This window comes from Amborella trichopoda, chromosome 6 (assembly GCF_054954075.1).
Source record: "Amborella trichopoda isolate Santa Cruz 75 chromosome 6, AtrichopodaSantaCruz75HAP2 v2.0, whole genome shotgun sequence".
NCBI classification, from domain to species: domain Eukaryota; kingdom Viridiplantae; phylum Streptophyta; class Magnoliopsida; order Amborellales; family Amborellaceae; genus Amborella; species Amborella trichopoda.
In genome coordinates, this window is record NC_142341.1 from 2,254,118 (window position 1) to 2,280,301 (window position 26,184).

General features: G+C 36.7%; 2 protein-coding genes across 6 annotated transcripts; one reads left to right on the top strand and one right to left on the bottom strand.

Moving 5' to 3' along the window:
* Positions 1–1,088: 1,088 nt before the first annotated feature.
* Positions 1,089–13,653, top strand: RBR1 (retinoblastoma-related 1). Of its 3 annotated transcripts, none has more exons than XM_088870130.1 (19): positions 1,089–1,292; positions 1,387–1,596; positions 1,936–2,040; positions 2,212–2,345; positions 2,528–2,624; positions 2,754–2,800; positions 3,841–4,039; positions 4,865–4,931; positions 5,037–5,216; positions 5,358–5,551; positions 5,993–6,866; positions 7,713–7,872; positions 8,029–8,101; positions 8,433–8,609; positions 8,693–8,812; positions 11,657–11,801; positions 12,138–12,250; positions 12,642–12,757; positions 12,990–13,653. In XM_088870130.1, the coding sequence occupies exons 2-19, from the start codon at positions 1,495–1,497 to the stop codon at positions 13,150–13,152; spliced, it is 3,066 nt and encodes a 1,021-aa protein (XP_088726256.1). In that variant the 5' UTR covers positions 1,089–1,292; positions 1,387–1,494; the 3' UTR covers positions 13,153–13,653. The 3 variants fall into 3 exon arrangements, with proteins under 3 accessions (XP_088726256.1, XP_006844661.1, XP_088726257.1); XM_006844598.4 differs by having other exon boundaries at positions 1,428–1,596; XM_088870131.1 differs by lacking the exon at positions 4,865–4,931 and having other exon boundaries at positions 1,428–1,596.
* A 1,128-nt stretch (positions 13,654–14,781) lies between these two features.
* KUP3 (K+ uptake transporter 3) lies at positions 14,782–25,036 on the bottom strand. 3 transcript variants are annotated; one of them, XM_006844597.4, is made up of 9 exons: positions 24,904–25,036; positions 22,398–22,641; positions 22,041–22,286; positions 21,257–21,307; positions 18,653–18,913; positions 17,224–17,276; positions 17,015–17,129; positions 16,612–16,866; positions 14,782–16,125 (listed from the first exon to the last, which is right to left on the bottom strand). In XM_006844597.4, the coding sequence occupies exons 1-9, from the start codon at positions 24,946–24,948 to the stop codon at positions 15,041–15,043; spliced, it is 2,355 nt and encodes a 784-aa protein (XP_006844660.1). In that variant the 5' UTR covers positions 24,949–25,036; the 3' UTR covers positions 14,782–15,040. The 3 variants fall into 3 exon arrangements, with proteins under 3 accessions (XP_006844660.1, XP_088726258.1, XP_088726259.1); XM_088870132.1 differs by lacking the exon at positions 21,257–21,307; XM_088870133.1 differs by lacking the exons at positions 18,653–18,913; positions 21,257–21,307.
* Between the last annotated feature and the right edge of the window lie 1,148 nt (positions 25,037–26,184).

Genomic DNA, 26,184 nt, shown 5'->3' on the forward strand with positions numbered 1-26,184 from the left:
TTCTCATCATATGCTAGAGCCACTATTTTTTAATCATTGCCAGGACTGTTCCCTAGACCAGTTTTCCAACCATGATCCGTATCGGGTCACTGGATCAACAATACGGATCAGGTCTAAATCAATTCGAATAGGTGATCCAAATAAATATAAAAATTATAATTAAAAAATAAGTTCAAGGAACATAGATTTAAAAAAACCTAAAAAAATATTAAATAAGCTTAATAAAAAATAAGGGTCGCTTTAAAAGGGAAACGAAGCTAGAACCACATTATTCTATCACGAGTTCGATTCCAACCGAGTTTCATCTAAATAGAGGGTTCAAATTGAAAATTCTCGGGTTTTAAAACATTGCCCTGGAGTCTCGTCCATGGTGTGGACCAGACAATGTGTTGCTCTATGTTACCATATTTAATTTAGGATTTTTACCCTCACTCTGACCATTGTAACTAAGGCCATGTACCTCATACTACAAAGTACATTAACCCTTTTGTCCTATACCTAGAATCTAGCCAACAAAAAAACGAATTTTTTAATAATATTTTTTTTGCTCTTGTTCCAAAAAAAAAAAAAAAAAAAAAAAAAAAAAAAAAAAAGACAGGTACCCCGAATGTGTACCACATGTGCTTGCCCTGTGTATATGGAAACGAAGTTAGCTATTTTGCTATGAAGACTGGAACCTAACTAGAATAAGGATAAAGACGAAAAAGAGCGAAAATCCGAAATTTCAGAAATTTCGGAAAAAAACTAAAGATTCCGAAATTTCGGAAAAAGGGCGAGGTGCGCCTACCCATCACCGGATTCGAAAAAATCACGGCGGTGTTTTAAACCCCCCACACGTACGCTAACGGTAGCTTTTATCTCGCGCCAAAGTACATTTTGGCGGGTAAATAACCATGCCGAAAGAGTTCGTCCATGCATGCATACGTGGCGATTTTTCATTGGAAGAAGATGCGCATAGGGGCATGCCCGCCGGGATGCATGGCGTCGACGCCATGCTGTTTTCCCGCGCTCGAGAGTTAGAGAGAGAAAGTGAAGAGAGAGAGAAAGGGAGGGAAAGAAGGGGCTTTCATAGGACGCTTCAAACCCTCGACTTTTGGCTCGCTGATTTGGTTTCCCTCTGATCCAGAATCCTAGAGAGAGAGAGAGAGAGAGAGAGAGCTACAGAGAGAGGCTTACAGAGAGAGAGAGGAGGAGGGAAGAGAGAGGCGGTGAGAGAAGGGCGATCATGGAGTTCTGATGCAGTTTGCGGTGTTTAAATGTTATCGCATGAAAAGAGGAAGATTTCTATGGCGGTGAGGGTTTTTTTGTCCTTTCTCTCTGCTCATGTGTTATATATATTTGCAATGATTATCTGTTATTTTATGTATTTTTTGGTTTTTGGATTAGGGTTTTACCTTATTAAGAAGCTATGGTTTTGGATCAATCAGGGCGTCTGAGTAAGGTAGAAGCCATGGTTTTGGATCAAGCAGCGTCTCCGAGCAAGGTGGAGTGAACATGGGTCCTGTGAAAATGGAGGAAATAAAGCCCCTGACTTTATCAAGTAATTTGATTTCAGATGGCGGAGGAATGGAAGCCAGGCTTCTGGAGTTTTGCAAGGTTTTTGTTTTTGTCTCTCTTATGCATCTAATGCAGATATATATATATATATATTTTTCCCTCTCTACGTCTCTCAATATCGGTTTTCTTGTTGATTTCTGTCTCTCTCTTCGTCTCATCCCTGAATCCCATTTTGAAGTCCCGAGATGCATCTGATTTCTTTGTCATATTCTCTTTATTTCTCTCTACTATCCCATTGATCCCTATTTTGAAGTTATGAGATGCATCTGATATCTTTGTCATATTCTCTTTGTTTCTCTCTACTATCACATTAATCCGTAAGTTCCTCTTAGTTATGCTTATCATCCTTGCTTTAAACAACTATTGATTTAATGCTAGATGGGCTTGTTGCTTGATGAGAACACCACAACCCAGGCGATGAGCCTGTTCAGAGAAAGCAAACACCTTCTCCTTGCAAATATGTCGGCACTTGGAAGTGGAACTGTATGTTTTCTCTATTTTTCTCTCTCCACTCTCACTCTCTCTCTCTCTCTAGTTTAATTTTTTGTAGTTTTGTACTGACCATACACACTGATATCTTGTTTGTTGTTGATAAGTTACTGTTAGAATTTGACCCTGCATGTGTTGCATGTTTTCTGGATCTCCCTGTTTCAGCCTGAAGAAACCGAGCGTTTCTGGTTTGCTTTTGTGTTGTTTATTGTGAAGAAATTGGGGCCTGCAAAGAATACGCATGAGAAAATTGAATCTGGGTTCACGTTGTCCCAGATTCTGAGAGTTGCAAAGCTTAAGTAAGAATCCACGTTTTATGAATTTTTGTTTCTTCTCTTGTAACCCAATTCTTATTTTCATTTAATAAGTCATATAAACCATGAGAACCATTTTCTAATGTATCTAGAATGAAAGCCCCTTCCCACTCTTTTATATAATTAGTCTTGAGTAATTCCAATAAAGTATGTTGTATATTTTCCAGTGCTGTGGATTTCTTCAAAGAGATGCCTCAGTTTTTTCTCAAGGCCGGTTTGATTCTAACCAACTTGTACGGCTCTGACTGGGAAAAGAGACTTCAGGTATTGATTTACCATTGGATTGTAATTCTTACTGAGTTTATAGCTATAGCTTAGAGTTTTGGAAGTGCTGATTCATCTCCCATTCTTACAAAGTACTGACTGATTCACTTGTGTTGCTTCTTGAATTAGGCAAAAGAATTGCAGGCGAATTTTGTGCACTTGGCGGTTCTAAGCAAGTGAGTCTTCATCTCTTATCCCTTTTATATAAACATTTTCTTATTATTTTCATTCCAGTATTTTTTCTTTATGCTCTTTTGTGTCAATGTCATGCACAGTGTGTCGCGGTGCTCAATATCCCATTCTTCTATTTTCAAGTTCCATACAACTATTTGTTTTTCTACTTCACTTTAGCTTGCTTAATAGATATCTAACTAATTCCCAGCTTTCTAATATAAACACAGCATTCATTCCTTTTTTATTCTTCATTTGTTCTTTCCTGGTCGCCTTATGTGCTATAACCATGCCATCAATGGATGTTTTTTTATCCTTGATGCTGTTCATGCAACAAACAATTGGTTATAAATGTAGTGTTTGCATTGTTTTGGAATAATTCGATTCTAGCTTGTATTGATTGACATTTAATTCTTTTGATGCCTCTTGAATCATTCTCCATTTATGTTTTTCACTGCAAATTACATCTGAACCTTTTTTGAACCAATTTCCGTTTATATTTTAACTTCACTATACATGATTGCAAGTCGAAGTTAGCAACTTGGGCCTTTGTTTTTACTGGTTAGCATTATAGATCACACAAATTCAGTCATTAAGCATGTTAAAACCACTCTGTTTATTGGTTCTCATGGTTTACTGTTGGCCCCTGAACTGTTACACATGCTCTCCTATGAGGAAGCAAATTCCTAAGGTACTAAAGATTGACATGTAACGGAATTGTAGAGGAAGAGGACGAAAGTTTAGATTGATTTTTATAGAACCTGTTGGCATGCAGACATCCTTTTCCGTCACACAAGTGATCCTTGTCATATATAATAACTGAAAGTTAGGATCGACAGTTTCCTGCTTGTTCAAACCTGGTTGGGACCTGGCACCATGATTTCTATAAACTGCATTGATTGTTATTCTTGAGAATTCTCTGAATGGAACATATAATGAGATTTTCAAACTTGTTAACTGTCTTTTGATCAGTCTGTTCACATATGTTGACGGTTTATATCTGCCATATTTCTTGCTTTAACATTATGGAGCCTGTTTCATTTAGGTACTACAAACGTACGTACTTGGAATTTTTCTTGCCAAGTGATCCAAATGATATGAAGCAGTCAGTGGTTGCTATTGGTGCAGAGCCCATCTCTGACTATCTTCGATTTGGATGGTTGCTGTTTTTGGCGCTGCGAATTCATGCGTTTAGCCCGTTTAAAGATGTAGTGACCTGTACAAATGGTTTAGTTTCTATCTTGGTTAGTGTTACTTCCTTTCTGAAATTGTTATCATCTATGATACATGTGCATTGAATAAATCTATATTATTGGACACTATAATTTCCGTCATAAGGTTTGTGTGTGCAATTCCTTTGTGATGTATTTTTGGCTATATTTTGACACTTACAACTGGAAATCGTCTTGCTATATAATTGTTATGTAGTTGTTGATTTTCATATGGTGATTTTGTTTTCTATGAAAAAATTTTGTACTTCTTAAATGATAAAGTGGATTACAGTTTAATGCATGTTTATAGTTTCCTTTGAAGACTATAAACAGTTGGTCAAAGTTCCTTAATATTTTCAAACTATTTATAATGTCTCTAAATATTGTCATTTCCTATATCTGATAGGAAATACTAAAATATTATTGAATGATCCTAAATAATGATGATTACCATATGGAATGAGATTCTGTTGTGTTCCTTTTTCTTCCAATGCTAGTAATTTTTTAGATTTATATATTGCAAATAATTTAGTCAAGATTTTAGGATTCAGGCTTGGGATTAATTGTTTAGTGGTTAACGTTTGTCACAGTACATCCAAAGTTTGATACCTACTACTGAACTAACCCCCCCCACCCCACAAAAAAAAAAAAAAAGGAAAAAAAAAGAAAACCCACCCTACAAAAAAAAAAGGTCAGATTTTTTATAGCAATAGAAGGAAAGGTCAAATTTTTGTTATTGAATTTTTTCCTGCTTTGTCTTTCAAGTGTCTTTGTTTGTAAGCTCTTGTCCATGTGCAGGGTGAAGTTTTCTTGTTGCTTTACTTTGAAGTTGTCTCAAATTTTGGGAACTTTTGACAGGCCATTTTGATAATTCATATGCCAGTACGCTTGCGGAATTTTTCTCTGAGTGATTCCCAACGCTTTGGTTAGAACCTTTCAACCTGTTAAAAGATATTATTTATACCCTCTGTGATCGTGTTTTGTTGTATGACTTCAAAATCATCTTACTTTTTATTTACTTGTGTTTCAGTTAGGAAAGCTGACAAGGGTGTGGATCTCATCGCAACTCTTAGCAATATCTACCAGACATCGGAAGATGATCTTAGGAAAACAGTTCAAAAAGCTACTAATTTAATAGTTCATATTCTAAAGAAAAAACCTCATTCGGTCTCAGAGAGCAAACCAGAGAACCTGAAGGACATTGATACAGGTCCTTGGGCTTTGCTTCATTACCTTATTAGAAAAGAATGTGCTGTTTCACTATTGTTTTTTCTTATGTTGGGGATTGATTGGTTTATAATAGCTTCCATTGTTCTGCCTGTATTTTCTGAATTGAGTGTTTTCATTTCAGATAGTTTCACCTATTTTGAAGGTCTTATGGAGGAAGAATATTTGGCATCGAGTATACAGATTCTGGACAAAGATTATGAAGATGCAATATGTGATAGGGATGACTTTGATGAACGTGGATTTATACATGAAGATGATAGTCTATTTGGCACTGGTAGTTTATCTGGAGGTGCCATTAACTTGTCTGGATGCAAGGTATGTTTGTATCACACACCTGTTTCCTATTTGTGTCGTGTTTTTTTAATTTATTTTTTTGTATTTAGTGACTTTTAGGCCTCAAAATAATGTTATGTTCCTGAACATAAAGGTTGGTGTGCTTGCATGCTGAGTTTCTGGTCAGTGTCAGAACCAGAAGGTTATGTCGTGATGGCTGTTGTCCCCTGTATTTTGATCTCAATTGTCTGCAATTCGGAGAAGTTTTTTGTGCAGATTGTTTGGAATCTGACTAAAAATTTCATGATGCATATATCAAGAATTGGCTTGGATTTGTAGTCTGACTATGTCTGGAGCTTAGATAATAGGCCTTCCTTTATGTTAAAAGAACTCAGAGGAGTAATGTTGTTCTAAAATTTTCATACTGGAAAGATTTGAATCTTGGGTTATCATGATACATGGATAAACAATTAAATTTTGCAGCGAAAATATGATTGCTTGGCTTCCCCAACAAAGACAATTACAAGTCCAGCCTCTCCACCAGGCTCCCCTTCTGCATCACCAATGAATGGTAGCTCAGCCAATGCTAACTTTAAGATACCATCCACCCCAGTAAGCACAACCATGACAACTGCTAAATGGCTCAGAACAGTCGTAGCCCCACTTCCTCCTAGTCCTTCACCAGAATTGGAGCACTTTCTCTCATTATGTGACAAAGATGTGACCAATGATGTTATGCGTCGAGCCCTCATAATATTAGAGGCCATTTTCCCAAGTGCTCCCTATGGGGACCGATGTGGCCTTCAAAGTGCAACCCTAATGGATACTGTTTGGGCAGAGCAAAGAAGGATGGAGGCCCTTAAATTATACTTTAGGGTTTTGCTAGCTATGTGCCGAGCTGAATCCCAAATTTTGCACAATAACAACTTAACATCATTGTTAACAAATGAGAGATTTCATAGGTGCATGCTTGCTTGCTCAGCTGAACTGGTTTTGGCGACACACAAGACAGTGACTATGATGTTCCCTGCCGTTTTGGAAAGGACTGGTATCACAGCTTTTGATCTGAGCAAGGTGATAGAGAGCTTTGTAAGGCACGAGGAGACACTTCCTAGAGAGTTGAAGAGGCATCTAAATTCTTTGGAAGAAAGGTTACTGGAGAGCATGGCATGGGAGAAAGGCTCTTCCATGTACAACTCTTTGATTGTTGCGAAGCCTAGCCTTGCAGCAGAGATAAATCGGTTGGGCTTGCTTGCTGATCCAATGCCTTCATTGGATACAATAGCATTGCATCATAGCATTTCTAGTGGAGGATCGCAAACATTACCTGCATTGCACAAGCATGAGACTTCTCCAGGTATTTTGTCCTCTTTTGAACTTGAGCTCAAAACTATCTTTAAATGGATATTCAAATTTGAAAGAAAGATCTGTTTTTCTGAATGACAACTTGGAGTTCATTATTAATGTTTAGGTGTTTTAAAGAAGTGGTTTTTGGTTTGTGCTTCTATGTCCAGTCTTGTGGTAACTTCCAGTTTTGGGGGAGGCCAAGTTGTATTTAAGTTTTATAGGTTTATATCATCTATATATATATATATATATATATATATATATATATATTATTTTTTATTTTTTTTGAACCTGTTAACAATTGTATTGAGTATAGAAAAGGTTTACAAGTTACAAAAAATAGGATTACCTCAAGTTGGGAGCTCTATACCAAAAACCACCGAGAGGGTGGAGTTTTCAAAGTAAAATAAAAAATGTCATACATACAGGGGATAATATCCAGATATAAGCCTCAAATAGAAAAATGAAAAGGGAAACCAGGAGCTCAAAACATTGCCAAAAAGGTTCCCTGTGCGGCAACTTGGGTAGCTCCCTATAATGAAGTTTGTGCATGTTGCTATGTCTGTATCTCTTTGTACATGTATATAAGAGGATATGCTTGTATTTTTTGAAATTATTTTATTAAGCAGCTGTGGACAGAAGCTGCATTTTAACTTGTTTATGATCGCTCCTATAGTTTTGTTTACTTTGTAGTAATTAGTGTGGTATTAGTGGCTTCCTATTTATCATTATAGGACATCTAATTTCTTTTTGTGTTGCCTGTTTTCTTATCTCATATTCTTCTTGAAGAATTGACTTCCTGCAATTTTGACAATTTTCGTAATATTTTTCTATAAGTTTTGTATTGATTATGCAGATAAATATTCAGTTGTCATGTCTCCCAAAAGAGTTTCTACTGAAGCTGTGGGTGTACTGGGTGAGCGTAATTCATTCACATCACCTGTTAAAGAGAGATTGTTGGCTTTCAACTGTTTCAAATCAAAGTTGCAACCTCCTTTGCAGTCCGCCTTTGCAAGGTACAATAGAAACATATTGTAATTCAGTGGATAATGGGAAACTGCATTTTTCTGCAACTTCTGAATTCTTGCATTTAATTATCTCTACCAGCTTGCATTTTATTATTTTTATTGTTTATGTATAAGAATTTATCACTTATTACTTTCCATATGCAGCCCAACACGGCCCAGCCCTGGTGGAGGAGGGGAAACTTGTGCTGAAACAGGAATAAGTATTTTCTTTAGAAAGGTGCTTCGTCTTCCTATTGTTTTGCTGATTCGTTTCATGAGTTTTTGTACATTTTTTCATTTTTTATTGATAAACTATCAAAATATTTTACTCTAATTACCTAATGTTATTTGTGGTCTAGGTTCTGAGATTTGGTATTTGGTTTTTCTATAAAATTTTCATTGTACGGACATGCATTTATCTCTCTATATGTCTATTCTCTCTTTCTCTCTTTTTCTGTTTGTCATTCTATCCATCAATACACATATAAATGTGCTCAAACGTGCCAATACATGCTCTTAATTCTATATTTTTGCCATAATTCTCATGAGATTTTATTTCTTATTTATAGGTTCTAAAATTAGCTGCCATAAGAATCAAGAGCTTGTGTGAAAGGCTACAGCAACCCAACAATGTCATGGAGAGTGTTTATAGTCTTGTGCAACAGATCATTAATCGCCAAACAGTTCTATTTTTCAATCGGCATATTGACCAGATTATCCTTTGCAGTTTTTATGGTGTTTCTAAGGTCTGTTTGGTTAGTAGTTTTTTCTCTGTATTTTTTTTTTTCCTGGTTTTCGTCCTTATCATATTTTTCATTGGTTGTTGCAGATTTTCCATTTAAACTTGACCTTCAGGGAAATCATTTTCAACTATAGGAAACAACCTCAATGCAAACCCCAGGTCTTTCGGAGTGTCTTTGTTGACTGGCCATCAACAAGCCGCAACGGGGTAAATATGCGTCCTTTATTGTCTCTTTGTCTATTGATGAGTTTTGACAATTCTAAGCCACGATGTTCAGGCCAAAATGGATGGAAACCGACATTAGGGTATGGTGTGGGCTAAAGAGATTAAAAGAAACTTGCTTGAAGCGAAAGTATACCATCATCGGCCAAGTATGGTATATTGGTATATGGTTATGCAAAGTGCATCTGTCATCTGTTCTTGATGATTGATTGAAAGTGGATATCAACTGTAGTGGGGTCTAACAGGACCTTCACCCTGGCACAGTTCATCTCCACTGGCCCTTCACTGGGAATGGATCATAGTACCATGTACCATGCTTCATTGAATTATGATATATTTGATCTCAAAACTGAACACTGTTTTAATCAATGATATGAGCTACTTATGGCTAACTTGAGGCTTTGAGCCCAAAGCAGCCAACTCTTTTAATGAATTGACTTTTGTATTAATGAGGATAAATGGTATACATATGGCACTTGTGGGCTAGGACATCGGTCGGTGTATTTTGTAGAAAAATTACCTTGTTAAAATGGTAAAGTTATGGTGGGGGGTGTACAGAGGTCTGGTCTAGACACCCCGTCTTTGGCCTAAGAGTCTTCCATGGCATTTGCTTCCTTCCATCTGTGCTTCAAGTGACTTGTAGTGGGAAACAATGCTTAAAGATATATGAAAAATGTGTTCAATACTTCAGTGTGCCATGGGCAAGGGGAAGATTTGTTTGCACAGTTGGTGTTGTGCGAAGCAGCTTCAATTAATAGAACAGACCCCGATTTCCTATTGGGCAATTTGACACCTGTGAGCAGTGCCTGTGCTTTAGCGAAGGTTGCATCCGAGAAACCAATGTGGCCTGAATAGTATTATAAAATCCAGAATTGGGTCCCAGATCAGCCCTCCAGTGAGTCAATCCAGATTGGCTATTCTGATTCAGGTCGACTGATCCTCCGGGGTGAAAAAAAATTAAAAAAAAATTAAAATTATGTGAGATCATCTAGGGAAGTTGACATCCTAAAGTCAAGGTTGATTCCACAGGCCTTCCAAAAGTGCACTGGTCCCCTGTTTTGACAGCATACAGAAACTTGTTTGAGATAAATAGGAAGCTGCCAATGATGGCTTCCGGGCACCCAAGGCCCTGGAAGTTGCTCTTGCTCTAGGCAGCCGGGTAGCATCTTGGGAGCCATGTCTATGGTTGATCACCTCATGCCATTTATTTTCTGTGGCATTATGCCACAGCCACTTGCAGAGCAGAGGCTAGTTGGCATTCTGAGGGCCTCTTATGCCCAGCCCACCTTGGGGTTTAAGCGTACTGTTTCCCACATTTAATTGTGGAATTTGTGTGAGGCACGAGCCCCCACTCCATAGGAATCATGCACTCTAGTTTGTGTTCAATGGATGCAGGCATCCTAAAGACTTATATTTGAAAGATGCTTGGATTTTGTGAACCCCAAAGGAGAGGAACTGACATTTACGGGCTGCTACTGTACACTCAAAACCCCTGTCCAATAAGGATTTTTGGGGTTTCCTAAGCATAGTTATAAGCCTAGATAGTTGCTCAGTAATGTTGAGTGCCATACCCCATTCTTTTGGCTAAGGCTTGAATATATTCCTAAATTCATGAGTTTGGTTTTGGACATTTTGACTGAGCCTAGTTGCAAACTTGAAACTGGATAACTAACCAGGGTTGGTTGATTTGCTGTGGTGTGGCAGCACAGAGGACAAGAGTATCACCTGTAAATTGTAAATGAGACAGGATTGGGCCCCTCTGCCAGGTGTCAAGGCCTTCGAGCATACCCCAATTGTATATCTTAGTAATAAATGAGCTGAAGATTTCGACTATGATTGAAAAGAGAAATGAGGAGAGGCGGTCTCCTTGCCTCTAATCTCTAGAAGAGGGAAGAAGTTGTTAGGACTTCCATTGCGACCAAACCAGCCAACTTCAACTGGTTTTGTCCCCTTCCCCTGTTTTTTGAAAGAACCCATTGGATTGGGGCAATTTGAAGTGAACTATATGATCAACCAACATTTATTGAATTTGAAGAAGAGCATGAAGAAATGGTTTGATCCTCTTATTACTCGAACCAAGAGATCCATTAATCGGGATCCAAATGCACATCTATACAAATGGTCCAAGAATTTCCAAGAACATTTGGAACACTTCGTTTCTGAACAAAAGAACCATTTCAAGTAGTGTTCGATTGATTACTTATTAATCAACATTCAATTGATTGGTCAGAGGTTATCGACAAAAAAGATTTGTCTAAGTCACTTTGTTTTCTTTTTGTCCATGGCATTTCTCTTTTTGTCTAAGTCACTTCCTTTTTTCTTTGAGTATTGGCAATATCCCCATTCATTGGTCCGAGATCCAGAATCAGTCAGTAGATTAGTTCAATGGGCAAGTTTACCACTTACTTGCAACTTTCCATTTTAAAGGTATAGCTTCAGAGGCTTAGAGTCCATTTGCACCAACTGCATCAAACCAGCTGGAGTGATCTGCTTTTGGTAAAATTGTGGGTTGGATGGATTCTAATTTCAAATTCTTTAATCTATCATCATCATTTTAGCCTTTTCCCAATTAATTGGAGTCAGCTACATGAATCTTGGTTCTCCATTTTGTCCTATTAAATGCTATATCCTTAGTAAAATAGTTATCAGGATTCATGATAAGTTTTGACAAAATTTTACGTTGGCTGCTTACCTAACATAACAATATGCCCCTTTACCCGGGCATGGGATGGGGTTAAGGGAAAGTTTAAGGTCATCACCCTTTTTAGACCATAAAATTTTTTAACCTATCAAAAACAGAAAAATAATTTGAAATTCCTTTGGAAACAGAAAGCAGGGCAGGAGCATGTTGATATCATCAGATTCTATAATGAATTGTTCATATTAGCGGTAAAGCCTCTCTTGGTGGAGCTTGGTCCTGCAGGAGTTGCAGCTAAAACTATCAGGATGCCTGAAGAGAATAACAAAGCTGATGGTATACCATACTCTCTCTGTTTAGTTAGTTGTGACTTGTGAGAAGGTTAGTGTATAGGGAGATCATACCATAATCCAATGGGCCATGGAAGGCCATACATCAGGTCATCAAATAAAAATAATGGGTTTTGTTGGAGAGAGTGAGACCCACCATTGGGGGTCATGTCCGGTTCTGGTGGGTGCCACTATCTCCATCACTGTCCATTTCATTGGGCAGTGATGACCTTGATTGGCTGTGATTTTCCATGCTTTCATTAGATTAAAATATACATTCCCAGTGTAAATGGCAAATTTTGAGAGTAATAAGTGATAGTGCTTTAATGTATGTCCTTAACAGGTCAACCTCCAGGGTCTCCCCGGTTGTCTCCATTTACAAGCCTTCCTGACATGTCTCCCAAGAAGGTTTCTGCAACACATAACATTTATGTGTCTCCCCTTCGCTCATCAAAGGTACAGCCTTTTGTTTGCATTTGCTTCATTTGCTATTATTTCCGCTGTGGGGTTCTCGTCATGATTCTCTCCTTATTGAAAGCCAGTCTTACTGTGGGCTTTCTTGCTGATTTTTTTCGTGTTACTTCCTTCTGCTGGCTGTTCTTGCTATTATTTATTTTTGTTTTTTTCTTTTTTTGTCCTCATTAAATTCTTGGCTGTTTAAACTGTTCATTGTTATTTGAGGATGTTGGGGGATAATCTTCACAGGACCACAACGATAAACAGCTGCTGTGATGCAATCTTAACTTCCAAAAAATACTGATGGAATTTGTTTGCCTTTATGCATGGTGCTCTGGCATCCTCTTTGTTTTTAGATGTTTCTTGAAACTGGTTGTGTTCCTTGCTTCAGATGGAGACCTTGATTTCACACAACTCTAAAAGCTACTATGCATGTGTTGGTGAGAGCACTCATGCATATCAGAGCCCTTCCAAGGACTTGACGGTCATCAATAACCGTTTAAACAGGTATGCTGGCACCCCTTTTCTCGTTAATATATATAGACATGCATGTTCGTCAGCATTTCAATATATGTATATACATGAACATAATTATTGACATGGTGAGTATGCCACACATGTATCCTGTATGGTTTAACATATACAGAATACAAATGGAATTTTCTTGTCAGATGATAGTCTATGGAGCATATATCCAATAGGATGCCTTTACTGATCTATCTCTCTCTCTCTCTCTCAGCACTAGGAAGGTCAATGCTAGGCTTAACTTTGACGAAGCTGGTCTGGTAAGTGATTCTCTTGTGGCTGGAAGTCTCTATCCTCCCCAAAATGGTGGCTCCATTGCTGCTTCGGACTCTTCGGTATTGAGCTCGCCAATGAAGCGCAAGCTCGCAGACAGATAGTGATTTGGGGCCCTCACCCTTGTATGTAGCTGATTCAATTTTCATTTGTTTCTTTTTTTCTTTCTTTAATGTATACACAAGTCTTCAAAGTGGGCTATATATATGGGACAGAGAAGCAGCAGTTATTAACAGTGTAGAATCGGCAAATCCAGCTCCTATTGCCCTCAATGTGCCAATATTGGTCAAGCTCTACAGCTTCCTTAAGCTAACCTAGTTTAATAAGATGCCCATCTTGTTTGTGCGCCCCCCCCCCCCCTTCCCCCTTCCCCCTCGCGCCCTTCAAAAGAAAGCATTGTGCTCTGTATATTGCTGGTTATGGGTCTGATGTTTGAATTTCTTTTTCTTTCTGGACTGGGTTCGGTAGTGTAGTGTCTTAACTGTGATTGCTTTAGGTGTATTCAGCAATGTGTGACGGATGGTTCAGATTTTTCAGGAGCCGGAATTGCTGTTGTATCAAAGCCATTAATTTTACATGAAATGAAATCTGAACTGTTGTTCAAAGTTGCCTGTGTTTTGCATATGCTTTACATGGTTGAAGAAGCAGGGAACACAAATGTATAAGGCTGGCTTTTGTTTTCCTCTTCAAATTATGTTTTGTTTTTTAGAATTATTAAGGATTCAATACCAGCATGAAGTAAAAGAATTGAGCAACGGAAATGTTGCATGATTTACTCAGGCGAAGCTTTTCTGTTGGGTTTCATGCAATAGACCCTGGTTGTACCTGAGGCCTATCAACTGAAATTAAGCCATGGGAACTGGGCTGAGTTTGTTTTTTTTCCTACCTATCAACTGAAATTAAGCCATGGGAACTGGACACTGAGTTTTTTCAAGGGAAAGTAAGACTCATTCGAGGAATGTCAAACGAGAGAGAGAGAGGTCAGAAGATGTTTGCATACTTTTGGTTTAGGTTTTGTACTCGCTTGGGTAGAGAGAGAAATATGAGGGGCAGAGGATAGAAATATGCGAGAGAGGGGGGGGGAAGATGATAGATATATATGAGAGAGAGAGAGAGAGAGAGAGAGAGGCTCAAAAGACCTTTTTGATATTTTGAGAGGTTGAATAGACCTTTTTGATATTTTTGTGTAATTCATGTAGGGGGGGCAACTAGAAATAGTAGGGAAAGGAATTAGAAACACTCCCGAAGATATATTTGAATCATGAGAGAGAGTTTGTGCGCTTGTGCGTGCTGGGGAGTGATAACATGGGAGGCGAAAAAGGATGCTTAATGTTTTAGATAATTCGCATTTAGTACTAAATGGCTTTGACTCTTGGAAGAGAGTAAAGCTTGGAATGACCTTGTCAGTCCGTTTCTAAATGGCCTCCTCACATTTTCAGTGCGTACAAGTGTCAAACTTTGAAGTGAAAAAAGATGAAAAAATAAAACATCACCCCCCCCTTGGACAAAATATTTGAAGACATAATGGGTTGGAAGGAATTGGGTGATTCCGCTGACCCAAATCACTCGATTCCTTAACATACCCTGCCCGATTCTATTAGGAACCGTTTAAATCCATTTGAATCCAACCGATTCCCAGGCATGGAAAGTTTTAAATCACTGATAACTGAATCTAATAGACCAGCATAGAAAGACAATATTCACATCAACAAAACTAATGAGAAACAATAAGATACATCAATAGAACTCTGCCGCTTCTTATTAGTCATTAAGAACATTGATGAAACTATCAAATGAAAGTGACTATACATATGCATACATGAGAGATGAATTAGCATACCCTATAGAGGGGGTCATTCACCTGCATTTTCTTTTCAATCCTTTCAGATCAAACAAAAAACCCAGCAAAAAAATATCTGCAGGGAGAGAGAGAGAGGGGGGAAGGGGGGGCGAGAGAGAGAGAGAGAGGGAAGAGAGAAGAGAGAAGAGATCCTAAACATAGTAGATCATGCCCACCTCAATCAAGCTAATGTGAGGAATATTGAGCGCAACAGCTGGCCCCCTGCAATTCTTGCGCAAGAATGCATAACCAATGTCAATCGCAATCTTCTTCAAGAACGACGATGTCCTCCTTGCCTTGATATATGAGTGGCCCATTATATATGCCACCCCGGCTTGCTTTGCCTCAATCAACTCCATTAGCTCTTCTCTCACTGTGGCATCCACCGTTGGGCTCTTAGGCAGCTCAAACCTCACCCTCCTCCTCCTCATCGCTTGAGGCGATTCTTGCTCATACATGGCCTGCAAGCTTTGCAAAGTCGAAGACTTGCTGCTTCTTAGAGAGAGAATCGAGTCATCCCCTTCGTTTTCTGACTCAACCAACCTCAAACCAGGCCTTACCGGTGTACTTATCACTGCCATTCGCCCATCAGTCGAGCCCTCATAGCTGCTAGATTGAGACTCCTCTGCTTCCATTTGAATGAACTCTGCTAAGCTCAAGATAAGGTGGTTCTCAAAGTCATCATTGTCTTTTCTCACATCTTTGTACCCATATCTCACTATGCACCTATACATACGATAGGCCTTCGGGCCTATACGCCCAATCAAATATCTCTCATCTGGTGTAACATAAGGGACAGGAACTGACTTTACACATACGAATACAAGGATTTGGTGAAAAGCGGGGAGATTGGTGATGAAGTGAGAGAATATGGCCGGCACCCCAGTTACTAATTCTGTGTATATAAGGCCAATTCCAGGCACTCGTACTATGCCTAGGCTTGGACCAAGAGTGAGAATCCATTTCATGGAGACCTTGTTTTGGAGGTCAAAGAGGTACTTACGTCGAGTGCCATAGTGCCAAACATACATTACAAGCATGAAGACAAAGGCGAGGACAATGGGTACCCAACCACCTTGAGCTACCTTCATGACGGAGGCTGAGAGGTACATGGCCTCAATGGAGCCAAAGACGAGGAGAAAGGAGAGGGCGACGAGGATGCTCTTCTGCCACACGAAAATGATGACCAGAGCCATGAGCCAGGTTGTAACGAACATAACGGTGATGCAAGCAATGCCTGTTGACAAATAACAACCAACAGATTTATTAGTGTGAGAGAGAGAGAGAGAGAGAGAGAGAGAGAGGGAGAGAGTATAGTCTGCCATTCCATGTGCATTTTCTTTTTTTTGCAAACACTAGATGTAAAACTTTATTTACTTTTTATAACATGAAGTTTTTGGAAAAACAAGATTTTACCAATTCATGGTAGTTAAGCTTCCCTAATGGGAAGCATATAATAAACTCCATAATCCGTGGACTATGGACAATGAAGAGGATTGGTGATGGACAGCAGGACCCACCAGAAGAGGCATATCTTCCATTGGTAAGTGATACCCTCTCTCCATCACTCTCCATCACCATCCATCATTTAAATGAACCTTAATCATCCCAATAGACAACAAGTTCCCATATTGCTCTGGGTTATAGCACACTTTCTTTTTAACAAAAAATGACTTACTTGCAGATTTTCAACAAAATATGTGACACTGTTATGAAGACTAACCATATGCATTCCCAATTAAGGTTGTGTCCCTGAACCCAATGGTTATGGCGAGGCATAAAACCATGAGTATCCAGTTTATTTCTGGAATATAAATCTGCCCATAAATTTGCTTCGAGGTATGAACAATTTTCACGCGCGGGAAACAACCAAGTGAATGACATTGCTTTATGATCGAGAAAGTTGCAGAGATGACGGCCTGGCTTCCAACAATGGCTGCAAGCGTGGCGATGACAAAGACGGGCCAAAATACAGGCTCTGCAAAAGGACATCATGACGTTACGTTCCACAAAACCACATTTTTTATTTTATTGTTTCAACATTTTTTTTTTTTTTTTGAAACATCCTACAAAACAACATTTAGAAGAACATTCAATATAATAGGGAATTCTGGAAAGGAACTTGCTAGGAATGGAGTTGTAGAAGCTATATTCGATGTCTGAGATGTTCTTCGATAGAAATGCAGCCTGTCCCATGTACTGTAATACCAAGCAAGGATATATTACTCCAGCAAACGCAACCTGCTCAACAGAACACAAACGGAACTTCAGTTTGGGACTGTAGTTGGTAAAAAGATAAGAAAAAAGCAGGAGATCATTTCTACAGATTCATTACCCTGATGGATGCTGCAGTGAAATGACCAAGGTCAGCAAACATAGCTTCAGTTCCTGAAAACAAAAACCAATTTATGTGAGAAGAACAATTCAGTTACTTTGCTCAATATAACTAAATATTATATTCATTGAAAAAAGGGAAAACAGGTATGATCTTTTTTTTCTCTTTTTTCTGTTTTTTTTCTTATGGGAGTTTCATATCACCCAAAAGGGTTTAGGGTCTTAGATGTCACAATGGCCAATAGTTAAGCGTGTTGCGACCGACCTGTGATTTCAGAGAAAATGGATAGCCATGTTTCCCTTTAAGTCTTTTAGGATAAATTCCAAATAACTGTTTTAATGACCTAAAGGCAAGGCAGGGGGATTAACTCTTACCAACTTGACCACGAGGAAAATTTTGATAGTGGGAATTGGGTCAATGACGGGTATATATTACCCACCCAGAGCCAGAAGCAAAAGCCTACCTGATTGTGTGTATTGTGTGTAGTGCGAGGCTGCTTCCCAATATCAAACTAAATGTGTCCCTCTAAAATGGAAAGATGAGAAACAAATCCTTTGGACCCAACATTCAAATAGTTTTGAGGAAGTCCGCTTCAAAACAAAAAAAAAGTCAGTATCTATTTCAACACGGTTGGTCAATGCTGCATTCTCCCACGTCCCACTATGCTCCAATCAATCATTTTACATCCCCGGTCAACAAGAAGAGAAGTGGGGAAGATCACAGGGGAATTCTTCTCAAAGGGGGGCGGCAAGTGTACCAATTTCAATGAGTAAAATACGAGGCAATTTGCAAATCAGGAGATCTTGGAATTTCAAGACCAAGAGAGATGAGTAATGCACTATTTGTAAGTATCTGCAGACACTTAGTGGGAGGGCTATGAAGACAATTAAGTGAACGCAATTATCGGGGGACACACATGGGCCACTGGGAGCACTGTAGATGCACCTAAGGAGATTTTTAAGATTACCATACCATTGGGAATATAATTTTCTGATTTAAAAAAGCTGAAACGGCTGATGACTCTCCAGACAGAAAATATAAATTAGAAAAGGGAAACTATAAAGAGAAGGGATTATTAGAGAAGAGTCAACCATGGGATTTCTGTCTTCTATCACGACTGTACCATATGGACAGTGCATAAAATTGCATATCATGTACTTGTTGCATGCATACAGGAAATTTTTTTTTATTGCATTTGTTGCATACATATCATCTTGATACACCCGTATTTCATGAAGCAACTATGAGAAAAAGAAGCTGCAGCCATTATATGGATGTAATTACAGAAGACCCTTAATTTCTCCAATTGTAGTCATTCATCATTTATAAGGACTTATCTTATCGTTATTAGTATGATCATATTATGTACCTATAGATTATAGATACCAATTAAAAAAAATCTTAATCAATCAATGGAGTCGACACATACCAGTAATACAAAGAAGTACCCCCCCAAGAGAAATCCAACCCTCTTTTCCTGTTTCCTTGAAGAACTTGTACACATAATACGGAGAGAGTGCATGATAGATCTTGGGATTCCAATAGATGATGTTGTATATGCCGATGGCACTGATACAGAACAGCCAAATGATAACTATTGGTGCAAACATAAAGCCCACCCTGTGTGTTCCAAAATGCTGGAGGGCGAAGAGTCCGATCAACACAACACAGGCAATAATTACCATCTCACCTGAACACATCATGAATTTTATTAGACTAGCAGTATACTCTGGTGTAAACTGAATTTGCCCAAGAAATATGGCAAGAACCAGTGGTTTAAAAAACGGATCGGTGACTCGGATCGGGCATCCTAAAAATCGATCTGGATCGGCGATCCGGATCGGGAATCGGGCCGAATCGCTCGGATTAAGCCTTAAAAAAATTCAAAAAAAAAACTAAAATTCATTATAAATGTTGTTTTTTAGGAATCCAATAAGAAATGGGGGTACTACATTATTAACTTTCATTGTTTTCATCAATTTATGAATATTGAGATGTTCTTTCCCTGTATGAACTTATGTTGACCATTAAATTTACATCACACAAAAGAAATCATAGAATTATCATAGATTAATTATATAATCATATATGGACTGCAATAAAGAGTTGACTAAATCGATGAAAATTTGGCCGCTAAAATCTCAAATTAGAAGAAAACCCTAATCCGCTAAAAAAACCCAAATTATTACAACCTAACTAACTATAATATTATATACCAACAATATTTTATAATTATTTTATTATATAAATAATAACAAATCCAAAATATTTTATAATATCATCTAATTTAAAATGCATTATTGACAACTGTAAAAAAAATAGTACCCTACATGATTTATAATACAAAAATTAATAAATAAAATAAAAAATTTGGTTATCAATGTAGAAATTATTAGAATGCGTACCAATTTTCTTTAATTTTTTAGGTTTCTAGAATAAATTAGTAGAAAAGATTGTTAGTAGAAAGAGAGATTTCAAATAGCCTCATTGTATGAATCCTATCTTTAAATTAATATTACTAAATTTATGTTAAAGACCATCATGTTATAAAAATAAAAAATATAATTAGACCATTTATTCCTAGGTTGTATTAAGAAATACCTTTTACTTTTTTGACAAAAAATACTTAGTGTTATCTTTTATTTTTTTTACAAGAAAAATATGACACTTGTTGATTATCTTCTTTTTTTTTTCTTGACAAAAGAAGAAGACATTGTACTACATTTTTTTTTGCTTGTTGTATTACTTTTTCTTTTTTTTTACAAGAAAAAAAAAAAATGATGCTGCCAAAGTACATTTTATTTTTTTATGCCTTTTGTTTTATTTTTTTGCAAGAAATACTTGTTATATTACCTTGTATTTTTTTTACATGAAAAATAAAAAAATGTTGTATTATATTTTTTATCTTTATCTTGAAAAGCCTTTTATTTTTTATTTTTTCTAATTTTTTACAACAGTATTTTCTGCCTTTGTTTATTTTTGTTGCCAAAATTTTTTTTTATGCCTTTTGTTTTATTTTTTTGTAAGAAATACTTTTTATATTACCTTGCATTTTTTTTACAAGAAAAATAAAAAAATGTTGTGTTATATTTTTTATCTTTATCTTGAAAAGCTTTTTATTTTTTATTTTTTAAGCTTTTTTTACAACAACAAAAGCTTTTTATTTTTTTTATTTTATTTCAAGTTTTTATTCATTATCTTGAAAAGCTTTTTATTTTTTATCTTTATCTCTATTTTTCATCTTTATCTTAAAAAAAATATTGTATTATAAACGACGATGCGCGGGGTTCGAACTCAAGACGCCCGCACGAAAATTCAAGGTTGTCAACCAACACCACCACATCGCTTGAATTTTTCATTAGCAACTATAATATAATACATATTGAATCATCTTGCTTGAATGGCTTTTTGTGGGAATTATCCCACATCGAAGGATGAGAGACCCTTTGTTCTCTATAAAGTGCTGTGTACGAGTCATTCAGTCACGCGTGTAGAAAAACGAGGGGGGCATACGAGCGAGGTGAATTGCCACGCGTGGAGGGTTTGTAGGTGCCACGTGTCGAGGCGGCCACGTGTGAACCCAAAAATTTTCGGTGATACTCGTGATTTTACTATTGGGAATCGCCAGGAATCGCCCGGTTCTCTCTGGACACGGGCGATTCTTGATTTTTTCGTGGAACCGGCTCGGTAGCCGACGATTCACGAGTCGAACCGGACAATTCCGGCTTTGACTCGGCGAGTTTTCAAACACTGGCAAGAACCATAATGTGCTCCAACAGAACATAGACAAAGTAAAGTGCATTGGGCCATCCCTGTCCATTACAACAATGGATGAGATAAAGAGTGGGACTGACCAAAATGATTGGCCCCATTCTGTCTCTGTCAAACTTTTTGAGAAAATGGATGGTGATGGTCCAATGGAATATTGTTTTGCATAGCCCATTGAATTACTGTATACTTCCAACAAAGATAGTTGTGAACATAAAGAGTAGACAAACATTATGTGCGGAAAAGCTCGCTTATAAATGCTTACGGTCATGTAGTTTCTCGGCACAAACTCTGAGTCCTGAAATAGCAGAGAGAACTGCACATAGCAGGAAAGGAGTGCAATCAAATGATGTCCATATTGCCATTCATATAGAAAAGTAAAATTAGTGAACAACACCAGATTTCTTTGCAAGAATAATCCGATCTTAGGGGAGTACAGGACCAATCAAAATAATGATCTGATGGAAGACATCGCTTGTATCAAGGTAATTTTTCTGACAGAATGACATCCTGGTTTCTGTTGTTTTAAATACATGGAAGACTTTTAGCATGCATCCTCCACTTGGAGCGTAAAGACTCGATTACTTGTGATGCAAGAAACGTAGAAATAGTGGGGATCATAAAATCTGAGTTTTTGTCCAAGCAATAATAACATATAGCATGGAAGGCCTGCCAAACATGTTCCTTTGGAGGATGCATGTTAAGAAATGAAACCACTTTATCAGATATATCAGCTCAAGGTGTCTGCTTGTAAAGGATCCCATTAGTCCTACATTGACAAGGAAAATAAAGCTTCCCAGTTTTACATGTGTTTATTCATTTTATTTTTGCAGGTATTTTTCAATAAAAAAAGATGAAGTTGTAAAAAATTCAAGAATTTTGTGACAATGTTACAAATATTCATAATTCCAAAGCATCCCATAATAAATTCTCTATTAGAAATGACAAAAATAGATAAAATATTTTATTTAACAGAACAATGAAACAAATAGAAACAAAATTACAAATAAATTACATGGCTACCATTATATATAGAAGGATTGTGGTACCAGAAATTGCAGGTGTGAGAACGCCGTCACCTATAACCATGCAAGCACCAAATAGAACAATAAGGAGAAGGCCGATCCTAAGCCTTTTGTGCTTCTCAAGAAATCTCTTTAATGGTGAAGATACAATTCCCTGTGAAGAGTGCCCATATTTATAAGTAGAGAGCTCTTCATCGGCTGCTTGCTGATTAGGAAGTAAACTTAGCTTTGCATGTCGACAAAGGAGTGAGTAAAGAGCAAATGTCCCCCCTGTATCAATAGAGACGAGGATGCCATTGTAAACTATGCCTTAGAAACAATGACCTTTAAGAGAGAGAAACACAATATCAAATTGGAAAAGAAAAATAGATTGGCACCCACCTTCGCCATTGTCATCAGCACTCAGCAGGATAAAAACATACTTAAACAATGGGATCAATGTGAAAGTCCAAAAGATCAAGGAAAATGCACCGAATATTGCATCTTCATTTTCATGGTTCTGTAACTTTCCTACAAATGTGCTCTTGAATACATACAGAGGGGATGTACTCAGGTCACCGTAAACTACACCAAAACTTTGATAAGCAAGAAGTAGCACATTCTTGCAGTAGTCATGCCACGAAACCTGCACAGCCAGTATCCAGTGTTTTAATGGAAAGGAGATAGGTTGAAGACCTATAACAACCAACCCTATGATTTAGCACAGAAATAGTAATACTACAAAGTGTGAAATAATCTTTCAAACTATTCCAGAATATGCAAGTCCTGATCTAAACTTGACAATGCATCAGCATTATGGTTTTTGAGTTATATTCATAAGCTTTGAGAAGGAAAAAGACAGAGTTGTTGGAAGTTAAATACAAAAGGGAAAAAGTGAAAAGCCATGAACGTCTCTTATCAACAAGGTTTGGCTCGTTCAAACAAATTAAATAGTAGCGAAAGAAAGGATGAGTGAAACAAATAAGAATTTCAAAGCATGTAATCAAAGAAGAGCACTATAACAAGCAGAGTTTTTATTTAAGAAAGAGAGATAAAAAAGATCCAGGAAATCTACGTTCATATTCAATTAAAAACACTCTAAACAATGTGGCAAACCCTAAGATCCTAAAAGATGTTGAGTTTTTCCCCACCGCAGGAAAAGCAAAACAAGAAGGAATATGTAAAGTCAGTGTACCGGGACTCAACCGAGTCCACTCGGACTCGGACAAATTACTAGGATGAGGTCGAGTGCCCCTTTTTAAATAATCAGGTTATGTTATACAATTTTTTGTCACATGATCTAGATGAATATGGAAAAAGTTGGTGAGTGTTTTTTTCCATAAACCCTTATTTTTTACATTTTGCCTTTTTTTGGATTTTTTAAGATCCCCAACTATAAATCTGTTTTTTCTAAATTCATTTTCAAGTACTTCTTTAAGTTTAATTGGACTCCTAAAAATTTTTTCTTGTTTTATTTTGCTTTTAATACATTTTTTTTTTCTTTTTTTAATTTTTTTAAATTTTTTTCTCATTTTTTCAATTTTCTTAGGGGGTTTTAGCCTTGTGCATGACTTGGTCGAGTCTTGAGTAACTCGCCTTGGCCAGGGGGTGAGTTGATTTCCATGGCCGAGGCGAGTTTCCATACACTTTGTAAAGTTAAACCATGAGGCTATTTGGAAGCAAAAGTAATTGGTGTGCCCTCACAAAGCCATAAGAATTCCAGTTTCTTGTTGCTTATCAATTGCTATGAGCCTCAACCTAAAATTTTCTACAATTGCCTATATAGCTATCCATCATTTTTTTATGGAAATATTGCCATCTATCTCTTGAATAATCAATAGACACACATATATACGTGCAACACGTGTTTTTTTTTAATATTTCTTTGTTTTCATTCTTGAGAAAGTATACCTATGGTATAGGTATATATGACACTAAGAACATATGCACAAACACATATGTATGCATACATACATGTATGTATGTAAGTGCCTTTATGTATGATTTTGCACATATGATTACATGTTTACATGTGTATATGCAAGTGTGAGTAAGAACAAAATTGTCAAAATTCTTTCAAAATAAAAACGTGGGAAACAGAATGTACATTACTTGCTCACATCTGATACCTGGTAGTAGTTAAGGCCAAAGGAAGAACCATGAATTCCCAAGTTTTCAGGTTTCGAATAGAAATCCCCATCAGTTAATAATACCAAAAAAGAGAAAAAGAAAAAACTCTCCAATGATTTTAAAATTAGGTTATTAGGCTGCAAAGCAACTAAAAGAACCTTGCTGAATGAAATCAATAACAATTTAACTATTTCCAAGGTGAACAAAATTTTGTACATTGATAAAGAAAAGATGTACAAAACTATCAAAATATGATAGGAAACAAACAGACCGCACTTCTTCCCTAACAAAAAAATAAATTTATACACTAATTTTAGAAAGTAATCTTTCAATAGACAAATAATCTTCCCCTTCCTTTTAAAAACCTTCCGATTCTCTTCTCCCAAATTTTCATAGTTGATTTCGAGTTCCCTAAGGTTTCATCTTTCACTGTCCTCCCCAAATCCTATATAAATAAAAATGAATGAAACCCAAAGTTTTGTTTCAATTTATTCAATAGGAAAGTAACACAACTAATCCGATAAAAAGAGTTCAACTCCAATAAATGGGTCTTTCTTTCAAGAAATCAACTCCAATAATCAAATAAACAAACACTGCAAAATCACCACTCAATCTCCACAAATCCAAAAAAGAATCAATGCGTCTCTCTCTCTCTACAAACAAACAAGAAGATATAAAAAGAAATCCACAAACAAATCAATAGTCCTTTCTCTTTAGTAACAATCAACAGGATACAAAAAGAATTCCACAAAGGAAAAACAACCACTAAAACACTGACCTGCCCTCGAGGACGAGCACTCGTACTCCCCATCTCCTGATCCATCTCCTCTCTCTCTAGCTCAATCTCCCTTTAAATGATGAGAGAGAAAACAAGCTTCCTCATCAGGGCACAACAATAACAAACCATTAACAAAACCATAAAAACCAGAGGTTTTAGGGTTCTTATAATGAGAAGGCTTTTTAATTGATTTTAGACCACAGGAAAAGTAGAAACCAATGCATCATCACCGTCATAAATCCTCTCTCTCTCTACGAAACTTTCTCTCTCTAAAATTATCTCCTCTCTCTCTCCATCTCCTCGGAAATATGAAAGCACGAGTCAGTGAAAAAAAATGAAAAATTAGGACGAAATTTTAATGGGTGCGGTTTCTAAAAGGTTGCAGCCTTAAACAATCCAATTAAGGTGTACCTACAAATTTTATCATAATATATAATTTTATTGTAAAATTTTTTTAGTATTATTTTAAATTTATTTTTATATTTCATTAAAAATTTTAAATTTCAAAAATAGTTAAAATCAAAGAGATCTATAAACATATGAAAATCTAAAAATTAAATAGTCTAAGTAATATGTTGTAAGATGAGCTATTTTTAAAAATCAATTTTTTTTTTTTTATATTTATACATCTTAATATTGAGATGATCAAATGGATGATTTGTCATCATTAAAACAACTTTTTCAATAGATTTTTGAGGTGGATACGTAAGTCTACATTTTTAAGTTGCAACCTCATATAAATTTTTTTCAATTTTAATTGATGTAAAAGATGAGAATAACTATCTATAATGGCACGACTTTTGTACGCGAATCTCAGATGGGTCCACGTATCCACGCTTCCCACACGGAGTGAAATCCAAACCCTCGATTATTAGAAGCCAAGCCTTTTATTGTATTTATTTATGAGAAAAGTTTATATAAGGTTACAATTTTAAAAATATAAAATTACATATGCATCTTACAAATCCATCGGAAAGGTTGTTTTAATATTGGAAAACCTCTATTTGATCATCTTGACATCGAGATGTATGTATATAAAATAAAAAAAAGTTTTGAAGTCTCAGAAATAATGCATCTTGTAATATATTATCTAGACCGTCCATATTCAAGATTTTCATATGTTTATAGATTTCTTTGATTTTAACCATTTATGGAGTTTAAAAATTTCTAATTAGATATGGAAATAGATATTAAGTTAATTGTAAGATTTTTTTACAACAAATTACAGGTTATGATAAAATTTGGAGGTCAACCTTAATTGGATTGTTTGCAACCTCATAG